The 25751-nt window shown below is 39.8% G+C and overlaps 1 protein-coding gene across 1 annotated transcript in view; it reads right to left on the bottom strand.

Moving 5' to 3' along the window:
• The window catches only part of KCNK3 (potassium two pore domain channel subfamily K member 3), a 103650-nt gene extending 84511 nt beyond the window's left edge, over positions 1-19139 (bottom strand). Inside the window, exon 1 of the mRNA XM_063441966.1 lies at positions 18464-19139. Within this exon, the coding sequence (XP_063298036.1) occupies positions 18464-18746 (283 nt within the window). The 5' untranslated portion in view covers positions 18747-19139. The remainder of the gene's footprint in view (positions 1-18463) is intronic.
• Between the last annotated feature and the right edge of the window lie 6612 nt (positions 19140-25751).

The following is a 25751-nucleotide window of genomic DNA, read 5'->3' as shown; positions in this document are numbered from 1 at the left end:
GTTAAACATATTACATTTATATAAAAATCAGGATCCAGTCATTCAGCTACCAGCCGTACCCAACGCCATGTGCAGCAAGTAAGGGGTGCATTGCAACAAAGAGGAACATGGAACACAGATAATAATTAGGTACGGTTCACTCCTTCCAAAGCCTCTGAGCTGTGAGATGGGATAGAAGGATCTTCTTTTAACTAACAGAGAACCTTTGCTATGGTCCTCCCTTTTCCCACACCCCATTTTGAGTGTGCATCATGCAATGGGCAGGTAAATCTCGGTAACGACCCTTGTTGTGTCCAATTGGGGTCAGAGAGGTGATCAGCATCGTTGACATAAATAACGCTCTTGTAAACCACCAATCTGAAATCAGGCTTCATGTCCTATCTCTCCTATACCCGTACATAACTACGTCTATTGTGGGGAAACCATGCGATAGCAAACCATATAATTAATAGGTAGCCAGGTCTGCGAATAGCCTCCTGCATGAGCAAATAGAAATATTTGAAAATAGCTTTCTGAAGTCTAATAAATATTTTTTTTTCTCATACTCAGTTATCAGTAAATGGAACAGGTCAATTTGAAGCGATTTTCTTGAATTAACCACAAAATAAATATTTGTTTTCAATTGATTTACGAGGACACGCTGGATCTTTGAAGCTAGACATCATCATTCTTTAGCTACATCATATACAGACTCTAGATAAGGTTGAAAACAAGGTACAAATTCTATCGCCTCTCACCGTACTCAATACCAAAATATTTTGATCCAGAAAAATGTTATAAAAGACAGAAACAGACAATGAGACTCTAGTTCGTCAGGTCTGCGTCACCAAAGCTGATTTTTATTTATATAACCGTATCCGTCAGAAAGGCAGATTATCATTTTTATTATAGCGCTGAGAGAATCATCAGATAGTCATAATCCGGATGGGAGTTTAACCCCCTGGCTGACTTCAAACAAATAAAAAACAAAACAACACGTACACACTTTATCAAAGTCTTGTTTGGAGAACCATCCTCTAACACAGCTCTGCTAAGCGTGTAGATATGTCGTCTATTACATTAGACACACAGCCTGATTTTATCAGTGCTGACTGCTTTAAGAGAACCGGTTCTCTGGGAAGTCAAATTGCGGTAATAAAGTGTATATTTCCTTTCTTACCTTACAGATCTATCACACTGATTCAGTAAACAGCCTTATGGGAAGACCGCTGAGATAATTTTAGGCATTAAGCCTGGCTTATAACCAATCTATTGAAGAAATAACAGGTCTTGTCCATGTGTCAGTGTGTGCAAGGATCCCCATAAACACTATATAGATAAATAAATAAAAACGTATCTATTATTTTATCTATTAAAACTGCCCCGTGTAACCTTGTGCAAGCTATAATACCTATGGTTAACTCTTATATGCACATGACCAGGCCAGTCACATTTATTAATTGGACTAAGCTCAAGTCCTAATTTGGGACAGTAGTGCTAAACTCAGGGTAACTGTAAAATGGGGTGATTTGTATTCTAGGAAGATAATTTTATGCAGAAAAAAAGGATACATAAGAAAACGTGTTTATTTAAATAATGTTTCTGTCCCTTTGACTCTCAGAATGTAAACGATCTTAAAAAGAAACAGATAAACAATGTCAAAACAACACGACACAACATTAAAATAGGAGAAAGATTAGATCACATCAAAAGCCTGTCACCCCAAAACAAATTGCCTTTCTTTAAACATTATAAACGTTGGGGGTAGACCAATCCTCATATGTGCTGCAATGGTAACTGTATCTATCGATCTCAAAATTGTGTTTTATTTACAGACTTCCAATGGGTATATTTAACTCTGCGTTAAAAAAAAATCTTGTTAAAAATAAATCACATGCAAGATATTGCACACGCCTGTGAGGTTAAGTAGAATCATGTTACTTACATGCACTTCGTATGGAAGCATGCTTGCTCGAGGTTTAACCCCTTAAGGACCAAACTTCTGGAATAAAAGGGAATCATGACATGTCACACATGTCATGTGTCCTTAAGGGGTTAAAGGGTATCATTTTCTAGTAGCATAGGAATTGATATTTTAAGACATCCTATTTTTTTCCCAACCATTCCTTCCACTTGTCTTTCTCGCTTCAGATCTCTATATCCCCTTCAGCCCATCACCCCCTTTTCTATCTGTCTCCTGTTTGGTCCAGACCTATCAAGCCACACTCCATTGCTGTGTGACTCACAATACACCATCAGCCCTTCCAATACCCCAGGAGCATGCCATTGTTACCCTCATTAAGAGTTAAATTCAGGTCATTTTCAGCCCATAAATGAAAGGCTAAAGTTAGCAGGTCGGATTGCCTTCTATTCCCTCACTTTTTACAACTCTGTGATGATTTTTACACCAAGAGTAGGTAAACAAATTCTTAAAAAAAAAAAAAAAAGAAATTAAAGTGTACGTACACTGAAAACCAGGACAGGGGTGTAAGTTAATGAAGACCAGGAAAGGGCAGAAATGTTAAATAACTAATTTTATCTCAGTATATATTAAGGAGGATCCTATGGCTAGAGATATGAAAATGAATGCTGCAAAAAACAAGCAGAAAAATTGTAATTGGTGAATCAAGACAAGGTGCTGCAGCAACGAAAGAAAGTTAATATAAGCAAAGCTTCGCCCACAAGTACAAAGAAAGCTAAGTGTGGAAATAGGTGGACCTCTGCTTTTAATCTTTCAAGAATCTTTCAGGAAGTGTATCGGAGGATTGGAGGAAGGCAGATGTTGTTCCTATATTCAAAGAGGGTCCAGTATCATTGCCTGGAAATGATAGATCTGTGAGCTTAACTTCGGTGTCTGGGAAAGTATTTGAAGGGCTATTAAAGGATAAAAATCAGGAATTCATTGGGAAGAAGTAAGTAGAAGTATAGATCAGGGTGTTGCAGTGGATGTGATCTACCTGGATTTTGCCAAGGCTAAATCAGATTAGTGTTCAAACTAACAGAAATTGGTCTAGATGAAAATTCTTGTTCTTGGGTAGAAAATTGGCTTAAGGATAGAGTACAACGAGTTGTCTTTAATGGTACCTTTTCAGGCTGGACAAAAGTGGTAAGTGGTGTCCCTCAGGGTTCTGTTTTGGGACCACTTCTATTTAACATATTTATGTTTGCAGATGACAAAAAACGTTGTAAAGTAATAAAAAGTGAGCTGGATATTGCTTTGCTGCAGAGGGATTTGGATAGATTGGGGGACTGGGCACTAAAATAGAAACAATTTAATGTAAGTACATTCAAAGTTATGCACTTCGGGGTAAAGATTGCACGAGCAACTTATAACCTAAATGGAAGCAAATTAGGGATAACAACACACGAGAAGGATTTGGGAATTGTAATAGACAACAAACTAGGCAACAATATGCAATGTCAATAAGTTGCTAAGGCCAGTAAGGTATTGTCATGTATAAAAAGAAGCATTCATTCTCAGAATAGAAATGATATCTTGAATATGCTGTGTAATTTTAAGCACCTGCTCTGAAAATGGAAACGATGGCACTAGAAAAACAATAATAAAAGGAATGGAACATTTTAGCTATGAAGAAAGGTTAAAAAATGTATATCTGTTTTAGTATAGAAAAAAAGAGCCTCAGAGGGGATATAATAACATTATACAAATATATTAGGAGCCAGTACAAACCATTATCTGTAGATCTATTCATATACATAGGAAATGAGGTCACTCATTTAGGCTGGAAGAAAGGACATTTAGTCTACGGCAAAGAGAAGTTTTATTATAGTAAGAGCAATAATGATATGGAATTCTCTGCCTGAAGAGGTGGTTTTGTCAGAGTCCATACAGATGTTTAAACTGCAATTGGATAAATACTTGCAAACACATACCATACAGGGATATAATTTCTAATTAGTGGGGTAATAGCTGCTTGATCCAAGGAGACATCTGACTGCTATTTTGGGGTCAAGAAGGAATTTTTTTTCCTATTTTGTTGCAAAATTGGAAGCGCTACAGACTGTTTTTTTTTGCCTTCTTTTGGATCAACAGAAAAAACATATGTGAGGAAGGCTGAACTTGATGGACGCAAGTCTCTTTTCAGCCTATGTAACTATTTAACATTCGGCACACCAGATATTGGGGACTTCATCTCCCATAATGCTCTTGCAACCATAATGCTGCAATCAACAGGGGATTTGAAGTCCACAAGATCTGGAGTGCCAAATGTTTCCTGGAAACAGGAAGAAGTCAGAAAAAGCAGGGGACTGTTTTGCACTTTTTTTCTTGCTTTTTTTGCATCTTTTCCCCTTCTTTCCCAGCCATCATATCTATGTATTATTATTACTATTATTATTATTATGATTATTATTATTATTTATTGCTATTCACCAAATGCATGTTTATTGTGAATCAAAAATACAAATTGAAATATTTAGTTAAAAATTAAGCCTATTTGGTAACAGTTCTGCCATGCAGCTGTAATTACATCTCGAGTATTTTAGCCTATATCTCGCAATTTGGTTCTCGTCTCACTGCGTTCAGCTGTTTAGTGAATAAGCCTCTCAGTCTATGTAAACCTGATGTCAATATTGTTAGTGTCTGTCTACAAAAAAACTGTTATGTCCTTTTATTTTATGTATATTTATTTCCACAAAATAACAAAATAAAAAAATAAAATACTATAAACAAAATTGTTCTAGTGTTCTGGTTTCTTGTTTAATTTTGTATTCTTTTTTAAGAGAAGGTGTTGGGGGAGGGCGTGATAATGATGGGGTTAATGAATAAGCCTCGTCATTTCTCTGCAAGGTCTAAAGAATGTTTTTTTTTTCCGCCCTGATCTGTGTAGAGCGTTTGACTGTTAAAGTTTCCATCTACATGTTACTGCCTATTTGGTGTTATTATGCCATGCACAGCGCTGTGTGTTTCGTCCATGCAACACACTGAAAAATGTAAGATTTGTTTAATTTATTAACGATAAGTAAAGTCGGAATTGCCAAACTTTAACTAAAACTTCTAATTTGGAAAAATTCTCCAACTATCTGTAATCACAAAGCACGGTAACCTCAGCCTTCACACACAGTTATTATATAATAAACACAATTAATATAAGTGCAACTCGAGTTGGAATATTTTGACAGCAGCTTCTTTAAAACTGGCTGAGACAAAGCCCACGTTTTGTTTTTTTCGTTGACCTTTATTGAGCGTCGGATTCTTTGCACTAGGGTACCTGCTCATGTTTCCTTCACATGCCATAATTTAGGATTTATTAAATACCTCGGGCTCTCGTGTTCTCTATGCTGTCCCAGCTCGGCCTCTGCAAAACAGCCGTGAGGACGCAAGAGGGGCTTCAGGAGAAATATAGGATCACAGGACAGAGTGGCTTTACATCTTCTAGCACAGCATGATAAGCATAAATAAGAACAAGAAAAAAAATCACCTTTTCAATAGTACTCAATATAATGTAATGTAATGTAAATAAATAAGAATATAAAGAGTGTAATGCAGATAACAACTAGTCTGCTCAATTTTCTAAATACTTTCATTAGTCCCTGGCCTTATCTTATAGTTAGGATAGCCTTATGCCTATCCCACGCATTCTTAAACTCCTTTACTGTGTTAACCTCTACCACTTCAGCTGGAAGGCTATTCCATGCATCCACTACCCTCTCAGTAAAGTAATACTTCCTGATATTATTTTTAAACCTTTGCCCCTCTAATTTAAGACTATGTCCTCTTGTTGTGGTAGTTTTTCTTCTTTTAAATATAGTCCCCTCCTTTGCTGTGTTGATTCCCTTTATGTATTTAAATGTTTCTATCATATGCCCCCTGTCTCGTCTTTCCACCAAGCTATACATGTTAAGATCCTTTAACCTTTCCTGGTAAGTTTTATCCTGCAATCCATGAACCAGTTTAGTAGCCCTTCTCTGAACTCTCTCTAAGGTATCAATATCCTTCTGAAGATATGGTCTCCAGTACTGCTCACAATACTCCAAGTGAGGTCTCACCAGTGTTCTGTACAATGGCATTAGCTTCCAGACATTAATCATATTTGAGGTTTGTTCACTAAACTTTGAATTATTGAGATATAAAAACTAAACCACAAAGGTTAAGCAAAACTACCTGATATGTATAGATACTCCAACTACAACCACATCACCGCGTTTTATTGATCCCACATTTTGCAAAATGCTCTTAGTTGACCGTATTGTCTGTATGGTATAAGGTATTGACAATAGTTCACAAAACAATGGATCAGGGTAGGATTGCATAGGTGCCAACAGTCCCACACTTTCTAGAAGAATCCCGCATTTTAAGATAGTGTCACTCCAAAAATAGGTCCCAGGGTGAATGCAGGAATTGGCTCTCAGATCTTGTAAAAATGGAAGTAAAAGTCTAATTTTTATTGCAGAACTAAACAGTGAGTATAACTCCTTAAGGGGTTAAAGGGGCACTGTAGGCACCCAGGCCACTTCATCTCATTGAAATGGTCTGGGTGCCCTGTCCCCTTTCTCTATAATGGCAATGTTTACATTGCAGGGTTGAGACTGTCTCTGGTGACAATCTACCAGACAGCCAATAGAGGCGCTTCCTGCTGTTTCACGGAGTTTAACTCTATGAAACGACCCTGGAGGTCCTCAAACTGTGCATGAGGACATCAAGCGTCTACAAATCCTACTTAGGAAGGAACTGATTCCACCCTGAAACTTTGTGAAAAACTCCAAAAACGGTGATCAATAAGTATTATCCTAATTACCAATATCATGATGACTTGGAATGTATAAGGAAACCTTAGTACATCATTCTCCATTGCCGCCATTATTCATATACGGAGCCAGGACTCTTGGAACCAAAAGCTTAATATTCAGGTAAATGTTATCACAACCATGACAGCATGGGAAGGCTAAATGTAAACCATTAAAACATGCTTAAACGAGGTCGGTCACATTACACTAATACGGTGTACAGTATGTTAGCTCAACCGACACAAATGTAAATATGGTCCCGTGTGGGCCGTAACCCGACCGCCAGGAGGGGACTCAGGATTAGGCGCACACAGCGACAGAGGTGAACTTGTTTTTACTGAGTGCACAATCGATGTCAACCTGGCTCAGGGACCCAGTCACATTGCAGATTACACACAGGAGCTATTTAAATATATTCACTAAAAACTTAACTTCTGATCGTTAAAGGGCAAAAAACTGGTCAAACAGTTTAAGTGGAGAATGTTCCAGACTTGGCTATTTTAGGCAATTTTTGACTATTTTTTACTCAGTTCATTAAATTTCACTGTTTAGTAACGAAACCTCCCCAAACCATGATTTGTGATGATTTAATAGATGAGCTGCAAGAATTAGGTCAAAATAGCTGAGATGGAATGAAACAGAGGGACTTGGAGATATCTTTCCATTTATTCTACTTTCTGCCAAAATCCTTTTATATAAATATGTAGAATTACTGTAAAGTAGAATTAAACCTAGTGCTGGGCCTTTTATTCTGTCACTGATAACCGAGATTACTGTGTCTATCTGTGAAAACCCTAACCCTTTAAATGTCACATGTAACCTTGGCACATTTCCAAAAGGCTGGCACTCATTGGGTTAATGATTGTTGATAAAAACACGGAATACCTTTTCTGTATGTCAGCTTGGATGAGCCAGAAATGCACAGACAGAGATGACGTCAAACGTGCCCAAAGCTTTTGTTTTGCAAATAGACTTAGTAACAATTCGGAGGAGAACTGATGCAAGAAGACAATTGTCAGCACATCTGAGTACCAACACAGGAATGTACAACCCGGGCACCGACACAGGAATGTACAACCCCCGGCACCGACTCAGGAATGTACAACCCGGGCACCGACACAGGAATGTACAACCCGGGCACCGACACAGGAATGTACAACCCGGGTACAGACACAGGAATGTACAACCCGGGCACCGACACAGGAATGTAAAACCCGGGCACCGACACAGGAATGTACAACCCGGGCACCGACACATGAATGTTCAACCCGGGCACCGACACAGGAATGTACAACCCGGGCACCGACACAGGAATGTACAACCCGGGCACCGACACATGAATGTTCAACCCGGGCACCGACACAGGAATGTACAACCCGGGTACCAACACAGGAATATACAACCCGGGCACCGACACAGGAATGTACAACCCGGGCACCGACACAGGAATATACAACCCAGGTACCGACACAGGAATGTACAACCCGGGCACCGACACAGGAATGTACAACCCGGGCAATGACACAGGAATATACAACCCGGGTACCGACACAGGAATGTACAACCCGGGCACCGACACAGGAATGTACAACCCGGGCACCGACACAGGAATATACAACCCGGGTACCGACACAGGAATGTGCAACCCGGGTACCGACACAGGAATGTACAACCCGGGCACCGACACAGGAATGTACAACCCGGGCACCGACACAGGAATGTACAACCCGGGTACCGACACAGGAATGTACAACCCGGGTACTTACACAGGAATGTACAACCCGGGTACCGACACAGGAATGTACAACCCGGGCACCGACACAGGAATGTACAACCCGGGCACCAACACAGGAATATACAACCCGGGTACCGACACAGGAATATACAACCCGGGTACCAACACAGGAATGTACAACCCGGGCACCGACACAGGAATGTACAACCCGGGCACCGACACAGGAATATACAACCCGGGTACCGACACAGGAATGTACAACCCAGGTACCGACACAGGAATGTACAACCCGGGCACCGACACAGGAATGTACAACCCGGGCACCGACACAGGAATGTACAACCCGGGCACCGACACAGGAATATACAACCCGGGTACCGACACAGGAATATACAACCCGGGTACTGACACAGGAATGTACAACCCGGGCACCGACACAGGAATGTACAACCCGGGCACCGGCACAGGAATATACAACCCAGGCACCAACACAGGAATATACAACCCGGGTACCGACACAGGAATGTACAACCCAGGCACCGACACGGGAATGTACAACCTGGGCACCGACACAGTGCATGATTCTTCTAAGCAACGATACACATCCTTATAGAAACAAATGAAAGAGTTAAAGATGAGAGATGATTACATTCCTCAGGCAGGGTAAAGGGTTTAAGATGAGCACTTAGCACATCCCTCAGATAGGGTAAAGGGTTAAAGACGAGAGATTAGAACATCATTCAGACAGGGTTATCTGGTGCCATACATTGGAGATCATCTGGAGATTACAGAATTTCAAACAGATAAAATTAAATATTGTTTCATTGTGTTCACTAAACACAACAACCAAAAAAAAAAAAGAATAGTTTGACCAGAAAAAGTTCATCAGCCCATTTTTTTTTTCTATTTTAAATGCCCTGGAGTTAATTTTGAATATCAAATCTCTGTACATCACTCTTTAGGGCCCCTATAGGACCCCTATATTAAAGCAGCAGTCCCAAGGTGTTAGGGGGGCAGGTGTGTCCAAACGCCATTTCCCGGGAACCTATGCCTCACAGCTTCCTTCCTCCCAATCACTGCACATCCACCTACCATCCTGTAATCACACAGTAAATAGTACTTACAGAGCGCTGTGTACTGTGTGAGCTGGGGTCAGCACTTCTGTCAGCAAGGGGAATTGCTCTGAGATTAGTGTCAGGGTTAGTGTAGGGTTGGTGTATTGGTAGTGTTAGAGTAGGGAAAGTGTTAACACTGGTTACGGTTAATGATGAGCTATGTTTACAGATATTTTAGGGTTAGGATTAGACTAGGTGTATGGTTAGAGTTAGTGTAAGAATAAAGTTAGGCAAAGTATAGGGTTAGTGTTAGTATAAGAATAAGGATAGGGTTAAGGCTGGTGTAGGACTAGAGTTAGTATAAGAATAGGGTTAGGGTTGGTGTAGGGTCAGAGTTAGTATAGGAATAGGGTTAGGGTTGGCGTAGGACTAGAGTTAGTCTAGGAATAGGGTTAGGGTTGGTGTAGGGTCAGAGTTAGTATAAGAATAGGGTTAGGGTTGGCGTAGGACTAGAGTTAGTCTAGGAATAGGGTTAGGGTTGGTATAGGGTCAGAGTTAGTATAGGAATAGGGTTAGGGCTGGTGTAGGGTCAGAGTTAGTATAGGAATAAGGATAGGGTTAGGGTTGGTGTAGGCATCAATGGCATCAATCCCCCCATCACACCCCACGTGTCAGAACCATTTACGTAGCTTTGTAAGAGTTAAAACTCTATTTTTGTGTTTGTGCTGTTACCTGCCTCGTTTTAGTGAGCCAGATCTATTCACCGTATTTGCATTCTGATCACACTTTGGGAATTTGCATTCCCAATAATACCAGCACAAGAACTATAAATAACAATGAGCAGGGTATTCAAACATTCTTAGTTTCTCATCTGCTAATATTATAAAATTGATATGTGCCCTCTAATTCTTCTGACTCTGTGTGGAATTTTGTAATACCGGATACATTTTATCATTTTAATTAAACCCCTAATATGTTTATATATTATAATTACACCCAAATATGTTTATATAATGTAATCACACCCCAATATGTTCATGTAGTATAATTACACCCAAATATGTTTATAACATATAGTTACATCTCTAATATGTTTATTTAATATAATCATACCCCAATATGTTTATATAATATAATCATACCCCAATATGTTTATTTACTATAATTATGCCCCAATATGTTTATATAATATAATTACACCCCTATATGTGTACCTAATATTATTACACCCCAATATGTTTATATAATATAATCATGCCCCCAATATGTTTATATAATATAATTCCACCCCAATATGTTTATATAATATAATCATACCCCAATATGTTTATATAATATAATCATACCCCAATATGTTTATATAATATAATCATGCCCAAATATGTTTATATAATATAACTACACCCCAATATGTTTATATAATATAATCATGCCCCCAATATGTTTATATAATATAACTACACCCCCAATATGTTTATATAATATAATCATGCCCCCAATATGTTTATATAATATAATCATGCCCCCAATATGTGTATCTAATATTATTACACCCCAATATGTTTATATAATATAATTCCACCCCAATATGTTTATCTAATATTATTACACCCCAATATGTTTATATAATATAATTACACCCCAATATGTGTATCTAATATTATTACACCCCAATATGTGTATCTAATATTATTACACCCCAATATGTGTATCTAATATTATTACACCCCAATATGTTTATATAATATAATCATGCCCCCAATGTGTTTATATAATATAATTACACCCCAATATGTGTATCTAATATTATTACACCCCAATATGTTTATATAATATAATCATGCCCCCAATGTGTTTATATAATATAATTACACCCCAATATGTGTATCTAATATTATTACACCCCAATATGTTTATATAATATAATCATGCCCCCAATATGTTTATATAATATAATTCCACCCAATATGTTTATCTAATATTATTACACCCCCAATATGTTTATATAATATAATCATGCCCCCAATATGTGTATATAATATAATTACACCCCAATATGTGTATCTAATATTATTACACCCCAATATGTTTATATAATATAATTCCACCCCAATATGTTTATATAATATAATCATGCCCCCAATATGTTTATCTAATATAATTCCACCCCAATATGTTTATATAATATAATCATGCCCCCAATATGTTTATATAATATAATTCCACCCCAATATGTTTATCTAATATTATTACACCCCAATATGTTTATATAATATAATTGCACCACAATATGTGTATCTAATATTATTACACCCCAATATGTTTATATAATATAATCATGCCCCCAATATGTTTATATAATATAATTCCACCCCAATATGTTTATCTAATATTATTACACCCCAATATGTGTATCTAATATAATTGCACCACAATATGTGTATCTAATATTATTACACCCCCAATATGTTTATACAATATAATCATGCCCCCAATATGTTTATATAATATAATTACACCCCAATATGTGTATCTAATATTATTACACCCCAATATGTTTATATAATATAATCATGCCCCAATATGTTTATATAATAAAATTGCACCCCAATATGTTTATCTAATATTATTACACCCCCAATATGTTTATATAATATAATCATGCCCCCAATGTGTTTATATAATATTATTACACCCCAATATGTGTATCTAATATTATTACACCCCAATATGTTTATATAATATAATCATGCCCCCAATATGTTTATATAATATAATTGCACCGCAATATGTGTATCTAATATTATTACACCCCAATATGTTTATCTAATATTATTACACCCCAATATGTTTATATAATATAATTGCACCCCAATATGTGTATCTAATATTATTACACCCCAATATGTTTAAATAATATAATCATGCCCCCAATATGTTTTTCATATAAAATACATATTTTTTATTATATTCTGTATACCTGGAAAGCGAAATATAATTTAAATAATTTGTGTTCTGAATGTAAGATTTCCGTATTTCAAACAATTGTTACAGATTGCACGCAGTGTTGACGTTCTTAATATAATTAGAGCTGAGCAAATGTTTTCTACAAATGAATGACTTTCACAAACATAATGCCTTTGATGATTCTTTATTTATTTTGATTGGCCACTCATCATATAATTAGTTCTACATTTCAAACACCAGAAGAGGGGAATATGACGCCAGAAAAAAAATAAATCTGTCATCTCATTGAATTTCAGAGATTTCAGAAATCAGATCGACTTCCACACTTTGAAGATTTAATCAGAAGCTGAAAATGAGGACTTCTGTGACATTTTCAGGACCACAGGTGTCCAGTCGGGGCACAAGGCAGTTTCACAACCCATGCAGAAGCTTACCTTAAGGCGTCTGTTTGATAAGGCCAGAATGCATGTCATTACAGTATAGCTTTAAAAGTTAATGGGTTACTATAAACACCAAAACCACTTCTCTGATTTGAAGTGGTCATGGTGCCTGGAGTCTGTATCTTTTCAATATGAAACCATCTAGCAGCATCATTGGTTTGCCATCAGCCAGAACAAGAGATCCATTGCTCAGGATTTACTGACTAAGAGTGGTCTGCTAATGCTCCCCGCCAATGAGTTGTGGCTGAATCTAAGGCCTAGAGCATGTCACCAAACCACCTTGGAGCCTCAGAGTCCGGCGTGGACCCAGGTAAGAGGGCAAGCCTTTGCTAAATGGTATGCACCATTACCGGGGAACCAGGCAAGGTTACTCCTCATCCATAACCACTACACCAGGCTGAATAGCTCTGATGGTTGGAGTAATCCTTTCATTTTACTTGGCACTCTGTACCTGTCGAATGTATTTTGATACTGGAAGTACATGGTTCGTTAAATCTGTTAACTGTGGCATTCAGGGAATTCTAAAAAAATATATATATTTCACCTTGTTTAATTCCATCTTGCGGAAACAAAGCCAGATTTAGATTGAAATCGTCCCTTGGTACAAACATTCACCGTTGTCTCTGCCCTAAAAATGTCATGGACTAAGCTGAGAATCAGGCAGAACACAGCGACTCTTTCGGCAAATGCACACGGATTTATTCACTAAACAGTGAAGTGTATGGTCCAGGGGTCGAATCCTATAGAAATAAGCATTTGAACTCATGAGGTTTGCGCCAAATGTTGCCAAATACTATAAATAAGTAAAGATTTACCCTCAATGAAAACATGCATTTATTTAATTATGCATTTTTCATTGGGGTTATATCTAAAACAGGTTGCAAAAGCTGCAGATCATTTGCCTGACGCTCAATGAGAAGTCTTTGCAAGGCAGGTGCTCTGGGCAATTGCTGCCTTTTAAGTTTGTCTCAACTGAGCTAACCAAACCAGGAAGTAACAGGACAGGTTGTCTGATTGACAGTCAGGGGAGTGTAGCAAGGTTAATTTCTAAAAGTGCCAATTTCTATAAAAGAAAAAAACAAGGCACACTCTTCACACATAAAGCACTTCAGCAAGCTAAAGTGATTAAGGTGTTTGGAATGTCCCTTTAAGGTACAACACTTCCTTATTTGCATCTCTGCAATTTCAAAATACCCATCACACTGTATAAATGCTAATGTAGGAATAAAGTGTCCTTCACAGTAAGTTTACTAACTCAATCTGCAAATATAGGCCTTGAGCCTTCCAAATTATTCCATTTTGTTAGAAAAACGTTATCTATCTGTCTATCTATCTCTCTATCTATCAATCTATCTATATCTCTCTCTTTCTCTCTCTCTCCCTCTCATGTATCAATCTATATATCGATCTATCTATCTCTCTATCCATCCATCCATCCATCCATCTCTCTCTCTCTATCTCTCTCTATCAGTCTATCTATCTATCTATCTCTCTATCCATCCATCCATCCATCCATCCATCTCTCTCTATCTCTCTCTATCAGTCTATCTATCTATCTATCTCTCTATCCATCCATCCATCCATCCATCCATCTCTCTCTATCTCTCTCTATCAGTCTATCAATCTATATATATATATATATATATATATATATATATATATATCCATATCTCTCTCTTTCTCTCTCCCTCTCATGTATTAATATATCTATCGATCTATCTCTCTATCTCTCTCTATCAGTCTATCAATCAATCGGTCTGTCTATCTATCTATCTCTCTGTCTATCTCTATCTATCGCTCTCTGTCTGTCTATATCTATCTATCTCTATCAGTCTGTCAATCTATCGATCTATCTCTCTCTATCAGTCTATCTCTCTCTCTATCTATCATGTATTAATATCTATCTCTCTCTCTCTCTTTCATATATTAATCTATCTATCTATCTATCTATCTATCTCTTTCTATCATGTATTAATCTCTCTCTCTCTCTCTCTCTCTCTCTCTCTCTATCGATCTATCTATCTCTTTCTATCGCATGAAGAGGCCAATTGGTTATTTTAACCAAAATTTTGTCAACTTTTCAATTTATGAACAAATAATCCAAAATACTTATTTTAACACATATTATGTATTGAAGAGACAGTTTGGCCCTGAGACAGTCTATCCTCTCTGTGAAGTGGCAGTCCAGGACTGAATGGTCATTCTAGGTTATACACACAGATGGAGAGATTTAAAGGGCACCTGGCTAGAGAAAGGCCAGCATTGAAACAGTTACTCTGTGTAATACAGTCCAGCCCTGAAACAGTCACTGTGATCCACCGAGATGTAGGGAATGTGAGTATTATGCAATCAGTGTTCCCTCCGAGCCATGTACGTAGTCACTGTCCCCTCTGAGCCCAGATTCCCAATTCAATCCTCATACTAATACTCCAGCAGCATTTTCAAATATCTCAAATCTGGACTGTTGGTGCACCTTGAGGACCGGATGGCGGACCCTTAATGCAGCATTGAAAGATAAAGAGACTGCTAGGTACATCTGATCATTGCTCCCTCTAAAGTGACAGACCAGACTGTCACTCTGACCCATTGAGATGGAGAGATTGGAAGCAGTATGTAGTGAGTGCTCCAAAGGTGACAAGCCAGAAACAGTCCCACCAATCTCATCCTGCAAGTTGGATGAGAGTAATGGATATACCAACCAGAGTTTTATATCCCAACAGCTCACGTAGAGAAAACACAGCATTAACCTCTCAAGCACAGAGTAAACGACATAACAGCACTAGCGTGACCTTTACAATGAAATATTGTCAGAGTCGTATTAACCATCGGTGGTCTCATTCTATAATTAGAGAGAATCGTATTAACTGGCATTTCAGTAGCTATTTCCCCATAGATGTCAATGGAAGCATTGCTATTCAGATAGCCGCGTTATGTATTATCTCTGGAAGAGAATCCTGTCCTGTCTTTGTCACATTTACAACTGATTTAGATGCACACTTTCCCACCTCCTCAAACATGGCAGATGTTAAGACTCGCACACACTAAGGAAAGGGCCCATTTACATTCAATGCGGATTTAATAGAACTAATTCAGATGGAGACGAAAATAATGTTAGGAATGAACTAATGTATAAAATGTATAAAATGCATGCGCAACATTCACAAAATGGCGAATATTAACCCCTTAAGGACAGACGACGGATAAATTCAGTCATGATTCCCTTTTATTCCAGAAGTTGTGTCAGTAAGGGGTTAATGGATTGAACAATTCATTATAATCTAACCCGACAGAGCTAGTCACTGAACTGCGACGTGTAGCCCACTGTTATACTGGTTTTAGGGTCCCTCACAGCTAACGTGGATAGCAACTGAAAAACTGTGAAAAACGACACAACGATCTAACATAGATAAAGTACGTGTGTGATGTCATGACTATTACATTAATATCTGTTCTTGCGCAGTTGGAGGGCCGCTATTTGAGCATCATATAATAATATCATTATTATTTACTAAAGTGAGACCTCTTGGGAATTCGAAGAGACTGCTCACATTAGGCACAAAATAGAGCACATGTTTAAACATCAGGTCCGTAGGTATTATTCCCAGCAGAGTCATTGCTACTTTTTAACCCAATGAAATTGATATTTGCTGCTACCCAGAATAATGACATCTATGGCCACCACACTACCCAGTTTCTACGTGGGGTTTGGTGGTCCTGAGGTGCCCCTGCTTCTCCCAGCGATATGGAATCTGCTCTAACATATGCTGGAGCTCAGAATAAATCTCACACATCATGTGTAACAGTAGCCAGGGGCCACTGACGGTTTCACTTCTATTTCTCTCTGTTTTTCACACTTTGCCTCCCTTCTCCTCATGGATTCGTTCCCTAATTTGTTACACAATTCAATGAGTGGGAAATGGGAACCTATTAATAGCAGCCGAGTTTTCCAAGCTAATATCACATTGTGTGTTACTGCCTGAAAGTGACTGCTTATTTACACACACAGTGTGTAGACACCACAAACAGGGCTATTCTACAAACACAGAACAAACCACAGAGCATTATATGCTACAAACACACAATATCTATAATAAAGAAAGCCTTTGTAGAACACAGGAAGGCAGACCGTGTCTCTAGATATACCCACCAAGAGAGAAGACTTAAACTGGTCCAATGACTCACTTGGCATAAAAATATATCAGCATTAATCCATGTATTATCAGATGGGAATATATTACTGTATCCAAATAAATCCACCAATCAGAGGCTGGCAATTCTAGAAGCAGCATTTGAACATTTGATATACAGGATAAGATGATACAACCGGAGATATCATGCAACAATAACTGTCACATGTAGCCAAGATAAACAGAATGACAGACACAAAGACAACTAGATAGACAGACAGACAGATAGAACGACAGATAGACAGGAAGACAACTAGAAAGGCAGACAGACAGACAGACAGATAGAGAGATAGATAGACAGATAGATAGACAGATAGATAGATAGATAGAATGACAGACAGACAGACAGACGGACGTACAGATAGACAGACAACTAGATAGATAGATAGATAGACAGATAGACAGGCAGACAACTAGATAGATAGACAGACAGATATAACGACAGATAGAGAGACAGACAGGAAAACACATAGATAGATAGATAGATAGTCTGTCTAATAATCTATCCTCTGTCTGTCTAATAATCTACCCTCTGTCTATCTAATAATATTTAATATATCTGTCTAACAATCTATTCTTGGTCTGTCTAATATAATTGAGGGTGTCATTTCTAATATATTGAGGGTGTTATTATGTGTAATTATTTTGTAGTTCTGATTGCACTATTGTTTACATGCTGTCACTATAACTACATTGTAGCCATTTCCTCTGATATACAAATGTACACATGGCTGATAATCATGTATTCCTACATAGACTGTGCTGAGTGTGAGGGGAAGGAGAGAGGGAAGCAGAATGAGAAGGGACAGTGGAGAGAGTTACATTCAGGAAGATTGAAAATTAGATTTTTAATGAAACTTGTAACAGACATGCAATCTGCTAAATCATCCCACTAACATTGTCTGTATTAAACTTTATAGATTGTCTGACTACAGATCCCAAGGGAAACACTTTAATCTCTCAGCACTCACACAGCCTGACATGCTGACTGCAAAAACTTTCATTTAGCTGTGCAAACGTGTGTTTGTGTGTTAGTGTAAGCATGCTAGTGGATATGAGGGTTAGTGTGTCTAGTATGTTAATGTAAGTGTGTTTGTTAATGTTTGTGTTAGTGTGTTAATATATGTGTTTGTGTGTTATTGTTTTTAGGTGTGCGTGTCTGTGTGTTTGTGTCTTAATGTGTCTGTTAGTGTATTAGTTATGTCTCTGATCTACATCCAGTTAATTAGTATTTATGAATAATATTATTAGGAGGAATTGTTATTTGTATTTCTTTAAGCCAGTTAAACTCTGAGACCAGACCCTAATGCAGGTAGGTAGGTAGGTAGGTAAGTGGTTGGGTGGGTGACCTACCTATGGTGGTGATGACAGTGATGGCGAAGTAGAAGGACCCTGCGAACGCCCACTGGACCCCCGCTTTGTGCGGTTTGAGTTTGATGACCACCACCTCCAGCTCCCTGAAGTTCTCCTCGGTCAGGTTGTACTTGGACCTCAGGACCTCTCGCCTCTTCTCCAGCCGCTTCCTCTCGCTGGTCTCCTCGTCCGACTCCAGGGCGTCAAACACTGCGGCTCCCACCAGCAGGTAGGTGAAGGTGCAGATGATGAGGGCGAGGGTCCGCACGTTTTGCCTCTTCATGGTGCAGAGAGCGCCCAGGTCATGGTGGCCCCCGGGGGCCAGGGTGGCGGTGTGCTTGGCTGGCTGCTCTGGCGGAGAGTGAGTGGGGGGGAGCTGTCCTTTCAGCACCACCAGAGGAGCTCACTGACAGACAGCCACCTCCATATAAGGCTGGGAGCCGGGAGAGGGGGGCAGGGGGGCAGGGGCCCCTCTCTCTCTCCCTCTGTCCTCCTGGGTTATGGACTGTCAGTGGGCTGGATCCATGCAGACACTGGGGTGCAGCCAGGGCTCCCCAAAGGAGAGAGAGGGGGGTCAGGACTGATCCAGATCAGGGGGGGGGGTCACAACAGGGAGCTCCCAGGGGCCCCCAGCAACATGTCACAGCTCTGTGTCCTCCTCATGCTGCAGGCTGGGCTCCTGACAGGGTCTGAGCAAGTTTCTCCCCCAGGAGGGATGTCAAAATGGGGAGGTATAGGCTGTCTGGGAGCTCTGGGAGGGGGCAGGGGGAGGAGAATGTTAGTAGCATGCTTTCATATACTGCAATATACAGACAGACTGAGCAAAGCATAGCAAGGGTTAACTGGGTTAATATCTTACTGGCATGCTTTCATACAGTGCAATATACAGACAGACTGAGCAAAGCATAGCAAGGGTTAACTGGGTTAATAGCTTACCGGCATGCTTTCATACAGTGCAATATACAGACAGACTGAGCAAAGCATAGCAAGGGTTAACTGGCTTAATATCTTACTGGCATGCTTTCATATACTGCAATATACAGACAGACTGAGCAAGGCATAGCAAGGGTTAACTGGGTTAATATCTTACTGGCATGCTTTCGTATAGTGTCATATACAGACAGACTGGGCAAGGCATAGCAAGGGTTAACTGGGTTAATATCTTACTGGCATGTTTTCATACAGTGCAATATACAGACAGACTGGGCAAGGCATAGCAAGGGTTAACTGGGTTAATATCTTACTGGCATGCTTTCATACAGTGCAATATACAGACAGACTGGGCATGGCATAGCAAGGGTTAACTGGGTTAATATCTTACTGGCATGCTTTCATACAGTGCAATATACAGACAGACTGAGCAAGGCATAGCAAGGGTTAACTGGGTTAATATCTTACTGGCATGCTTTCATATAGTGCAATATACAGACAGACTGAGCATGGCATAGCAAGGGTTAACTGGGTTAATATCTTACTGGCTTGCTTTCATACAGGGCAATATACAGACAGACTGGGCAAGGCACAGCAAGGGTTAACTGGGTTAATATCTTACTGGCTTGCTTTCATACAGGGCAATATACAGACAGACTGGGCATGGCATAGCAAGAGTTAACTGGCTTAATATCTTACTGGCATGCTTTCATATAGTGCAATATACAGACAGACTGGGCAAGGCACAGCAAGGGTTAACTGGGTTAATATCTTACTGGCATGCTTCCATATACTGCAATATACAGACAGACTGGGCAAGGCATAGCAAGAGTTAACTGGCTTAATATCTTACTGGCATGCTTTCATATAGTGCAATATACAGACAGACTGGGCATGGCATAGCAAGAGTTAACTGGGTTAATATCTTACTGGCATGCTTTCACATAGTGCAATATACAGACAGACTGGGCATGGCATAGCAAGAGTTAACTTGCTTAATATCTTACTGGCATGCTTTCATATAGTGCAATATACAGACAGACTGGGCAAGGCACAGCAAGGGTTAACTGGGTTAATATCTTACTGGCTTGCTTTCATACAGGGCAATATACAGACAGACTGGGCAAGGCACAGCAAGGGTTAACTGGGTTAATATCTTACTGGCTTGCTTTCATACAGGGCAATATACAGACAGACTGGGCAAGGCACAGCAAGGGTTAACTGGGTTAATATCTTACTGGCTTGCTTTCATACAGGGCAATATACAGACAGACTGGGCAAGGCACAGCAAGGGTTAACTGGGTTAATATCTTACTGGCTTGCTTTCATACAGGGCAATATACAGACAGACTGGGCAAGGCATAGCAAGAGTTAACTGGCTTAATATCTTACTGGCATGCTTTCATATAGTGCAATATACAGACAGACTGGGCAAGGCACAGCAAGGGTTAACTGGGTTAATATCTTACTGGCTTGCTTTCATATACTGCAATATACAGACAGACTGGGCATGGCATAGCAAGAGTTAACTGGATTAATATCTTACTGGCATGCTTTCATTTGGGGCAATGTACAGACAGATTGTGCAAGGCATAGCAAGGGTTAACTGGCTTAAACCTGGGTTAATATCTTACTGGCATGCTTTCATATAGTGCAATATACAGACAGACTGGGCAAGGCATAGCAAGGGTTAACTGGCTTAATCTCTTACTGGCATGCTTTCATATAGTGCAATATACAGACAGACTGAGCATGGCATAGCAAGGGTTAACTATCTTACTGGCATGCTTTCATATAGTGCAAGACAGACAGACTGGGCATGGCATGGCATAGCAAGGGTTAACTGGCATGTTTTCATGTAATGCAATATAATAACAGTTAGGTAGGCATAGAAAGGGTTAACAGGAGTATAATGTCAGTAACATACTTTCATACACTGCAATATACTGGCAGACTGGGTATGGCAGAGGGATGGTTAACTGGGTTGCAATGTCACTAACCTGCCTTCATATAGTGTAATATAATAACAGCCAGGACTGGCACAGGGAGGGTTAACAGGCGGAGCATATCACTAACTTGCTTTCATTTAGTACAATATATGGCAGCCAGAGAAACTCAGCAATATACTGAGTGGAAGATATTATCTGCATATTTAAGAGTATGACAGATTCTTGGGGTAAATGGACAGATTCTCAGTGTGAATGGACAGATTCTGACGATAAATGGACAGTCTCTGCATAAATGGGTAGATTCTCAGGGTGTATTGACAGATTCTCTGCATGAATGGCTAGATTCTCAGGTAGAATGGGTAGATTCTCAGGGTGAAATGACAGATTCTCTGAATGAATGGGTAGATTCTCAGGTTATCCGAGTGAAGGGCTGATTCTCGGATATAATGGCTGACTAAAGAGTTGCTTAAGATCATACTTTTCCCTTTGAACTCCACACTAATTACTCAATATTAGCACACCCTTAGCGCCGGTAATTACACAGCGATATCTCAGCTTGAAATATCTTTTTAAACCCTCTAAGGAGCACAGTCATTATGACAGGTCATATCATTATCTTCGAAAGATGAAAGGGACACTAAGCACCGTAACATCTTTGTCTTAATGAAGCAGTTATAGTGTATAGACCATGTCCCTGCTGTCTCACTGCTCAATTCTCTGCCATTTAAGGGTAAATCATGTTTCTCCCCTGGCTGTGGCTGGTAGGGGGCAGTAGGGATGCCATGTTTTATAGTATATGTGCATGCTTACAAGTGAGTCTGTGCACTGAGTTAAGGAGGTGTCATTGTCACTCCTAATGCGCTGGGCATCCCTCCTGTATGAGAGGACCCACAATAATCCAAACCCAGTCCTGTGTGAGGTGTGAATATGGGGGTATTGGAATTGGGTGATACATTGAGCTAGGTCCCCTCGGTTGATGATTAAATGGGTCCCAGGATATTTTTTACCGACTGTTTTTCAGCTCTGTGTTCACTTGCTAATGACAGCTCAGGTTACGTGGATCTGCATGCCACGTCTTCTGGTGTAACCAACTACTATTAGTGAAAGCTGGCTTTACATCTGACTGTACCTGGAGGTGCCTGAAACTCTGCTTTCACACCCTGTAGGCACAGTGATAAGGTACCATAACCACTTCAAAAAGATGATGAAGAGGTTAAGTGCCTAGAGTGTCTCTTTAAGTCTCCTTCATGAACCATCCTAAACATAAATAGTTTCTCAACCATTGACAATTCAGTGTTTAGATCACAATGTAAAGCAGTAGCTGGTTTCAATATCTCATCCAGGTATGTATTGTCAATAGCAAGAAATATATCTGTTTGGGGATACATCGTCTGCTGTTAAACACTAAATATATACACACTGACCAGCCACAACATTAAAGCCACTGCCAGGTGAAGTGAATAACATTGATTATATCGTTACAATGGCACAGGTCACGGGGGCCGATGTATTAGGCAGCAAGGGAACAGTCATGTTCAGTCATGCGTTGGAAGCAGGAAAATGGGCAAGTGAAAAGTGACAAGGGCCTTTAGTGATTGCTAGATGACTGGGTCAGAGCAGCTCCTAAATGACAAGTCTTATGCAGGGGTTAGTACCTACCAAAAATGGTGCAAGGAAGAACAACTGCTCATTGCTGCACTTGGAGAGAGATGGCTTGCCTGTCTGGTCCATCACACAGAAGAGCTACTCTAGTTAGACCACTCCTCGGTGACTCTATGTAACATGGCCGAGTTCCAGCGCCTCTCTATAGCCCAGCCGCTGCCTCTAGCGCATGCCACAGACAGAATGAAAGAGTTGAGGATATCACGTCATATTCCTGTCACACAGCATGAGTGTCGCAATGACCCCTTATTGATGGGGCTGGGCTGCAAGATTGGTTCTCCACAGGGTCAGACAGGATACTCAGGGCATGTCTTTGTGACTGTGTGCCTGAATAACTGTCTGTGTGCCTGTATGATTGTGTGTCTTTGTGACTGTGTGCCTGAATAACTGTCTGTGTGTCTGTATGATTGTGTGTCTTTGTGACTGCCTGAATAACTGTCTGTGTGCCTGTATGATTGTGTGTCTTTGTGACTGCCTGAATAACTGTCTGTGTGCCTGTATGATTGTGTGTCTTTGTGACTGTGTGCCTGAATAACTGTCTGTGTGTCTGTATGATTGTGTGTCTTTGTGACTGCCTGAATAACTGTCTGTGTGTCTGTATGATTGTGTGTCTTTGTGACTGCCTGAATAACTGTCTGTGTGTCTGTATGATTGTGTGTCTTTGTGACTGTGTGCCTGAATAACTGCCTGTGTTCCTGTATGATTGTGTGTCTTTGTGACTGTGTGCCTGAATAACTGTCTGTGTGTCTGTATGATTGTGTGTCTTTGTGACTGCCTGAATAACTGTCTGTGTGCCTGTATGATTGTGTGTCTTTGTGACTGCCTGAATAACTGTCTGTGTGCCTGTATGATTGTGTGTCTTTGTGACTGCCTGAATAACTGTCTGTGTGCCTGTATGATTGTGTGTCTTTGTGACTGTGTGCCTGAATAACTGTCTGTGTGTCTGTATGATTGTGTGTCTTTGTGACTGCTTGAATAACTGTCTGTGTGCCTGTATGATTGTGTGTCTTTGTGACTGCCTGAATAACTGTCTGTGTGTCTGTATGATTGTGTGTCTTTGTGACTGTGTGCCTGAATAACTGTCTGTGTGTCTGTATGATTGTGTGTCTTTGTGACTGCCTGAATAACTGTCTGTGTGTCTGTATGATTGTGTGTCTTTGTGACTGTGTGCCTGAATAACTGCCTGTGTTCCTGTATGATTGTGTGTCTTTGTGACTGCCTGAATAACTGTCTGTGTGCCTGTATGATTGTGTGTCTTTGTGACTGCCTGAATAACTGTCTGTGTGCCTGTATGATTGTGTGTCTTTGTGACTGTGTGCCTGAATAACTGTCTGTGTGTCTGTATGATTGTGTGTCTTTGTGACTGCTTGAATAACTGTCTGTGTGTCTGTATGATTGTGTGTCTTTGTGACTGCCTGAATAACTGTCTGTGTGTCTGTATGATTGTGTGTCTTTGTGACTGTGTGCCTGAATAACTGTCTGTGTGCCTGTATGATTGTGTGTCTTTGTGACTGCCTGAATAACTGTCTGTGTGCCTGTATGATTGTGTGTCTTTGTGACTGCCTGAATAACTGTCTGTGTGCCTGTATGATTGTGTGTCTTTGTGACTGTGTGCCTGAATAACTGTCTGTGTGCCTGTATGATTGTGTGTCTTTGTGACTGCCTGAATAACTGTCTGTGTGCCTGTATGATTGTGTGTCTTTGTGACTGTGTGCCTGAATAACTGCCTGTGTTCCTGTATGATTGTGTGTCTTTGTGACTGCCTGAATAACTGTCTGTGTGTCTGTATGATTGTGTGTCTTTGTGACTGCTTGAATAACTGTCTGTGTGCCTGTATGATTGTGTGTCCTTGTGCCTTTGTGTATATATGTTTTTTTGTCTGTATATCAATGTCGGCATGGCTGGGGAGGAAAGAGATCAGTAAAGTTGTCATGGAGCTTGGAGTATCTCTTTATACTTTCTAGTTAAACAATTTAAATCATTTGATATCATCATTCAAATTACCGGCATGCTATAAACAAGCTATTTTTTTTTTAACAGTTTTTATTGTGCATCTAATGCATCTTAGAGAAGTAATACCCCTTATACTTTAAGTTCACACTTCATTCATTCATAACACCCGGCTATTACCCAGAATTCCACTGACATGTCCTGATTACTGAGTAATCCCAGACCTGAGAATTCTATCCAAACATTAAAAAGGCAGATTGCTGCAGGACACTACGATATAAAAACACTGTATCCGTCGTTTTCTCTGCTGTCTCCCATCAGATCGAGAATGTCGAATCAAATATAAGAATTAGATGAGTAACCCCTATCATTCCCATAGGTTTCCTACTTGGAATATTCTGATATTCGGCATGTATAGCAAAGATGACTAGTCTGTATCAGCACATGTTACCAGCTGTACTCCAAGCAGATGACCCCACAAACAATTACGCGATGGCTGTAATAGTATTAATTATTATTAATCTAGAAACAATGTCCTAACGACTCGATCTGCAGGGCTGATAATGATTTCAGGAAGTATCAGAGAGAACATGGAGTGATCACATAAGGAGAAGATGAAAGCATCATTTAGTGTGTTTTGTTAATTAAGGGCCTGATTTTCGAGTCTCTGACCTTTTATACACGAGAGCACCTTACTAGCGTTTCCAATGTCAGACCGGCATAGCATACTGTTTGTGATCCTTTTTATTTAATGTTATCCCCACCTCCACCCGATGGAACGTATAAGGGGCCTGTGG

This window comes from Pelobates fuscus, chromosome 2, assembly GCF_036172605.1.
Source record: "Pelobates fuscus isolate aPelFus1 chromosome 2, aPelFus1.pri, whole genome shotgun sequence".
Taxonomy (NCBI): domain Eukaryota; kingdom Metazoa; phylum Chordata; class Amphibia; order Anura; family Pelobatidae; genus Pelobates; species Pelobates fuscus.
Note: the sequence above shows the minus strand (reverse complement) of the source record. Positions and strands in the feature narration are given on the sequence as shown.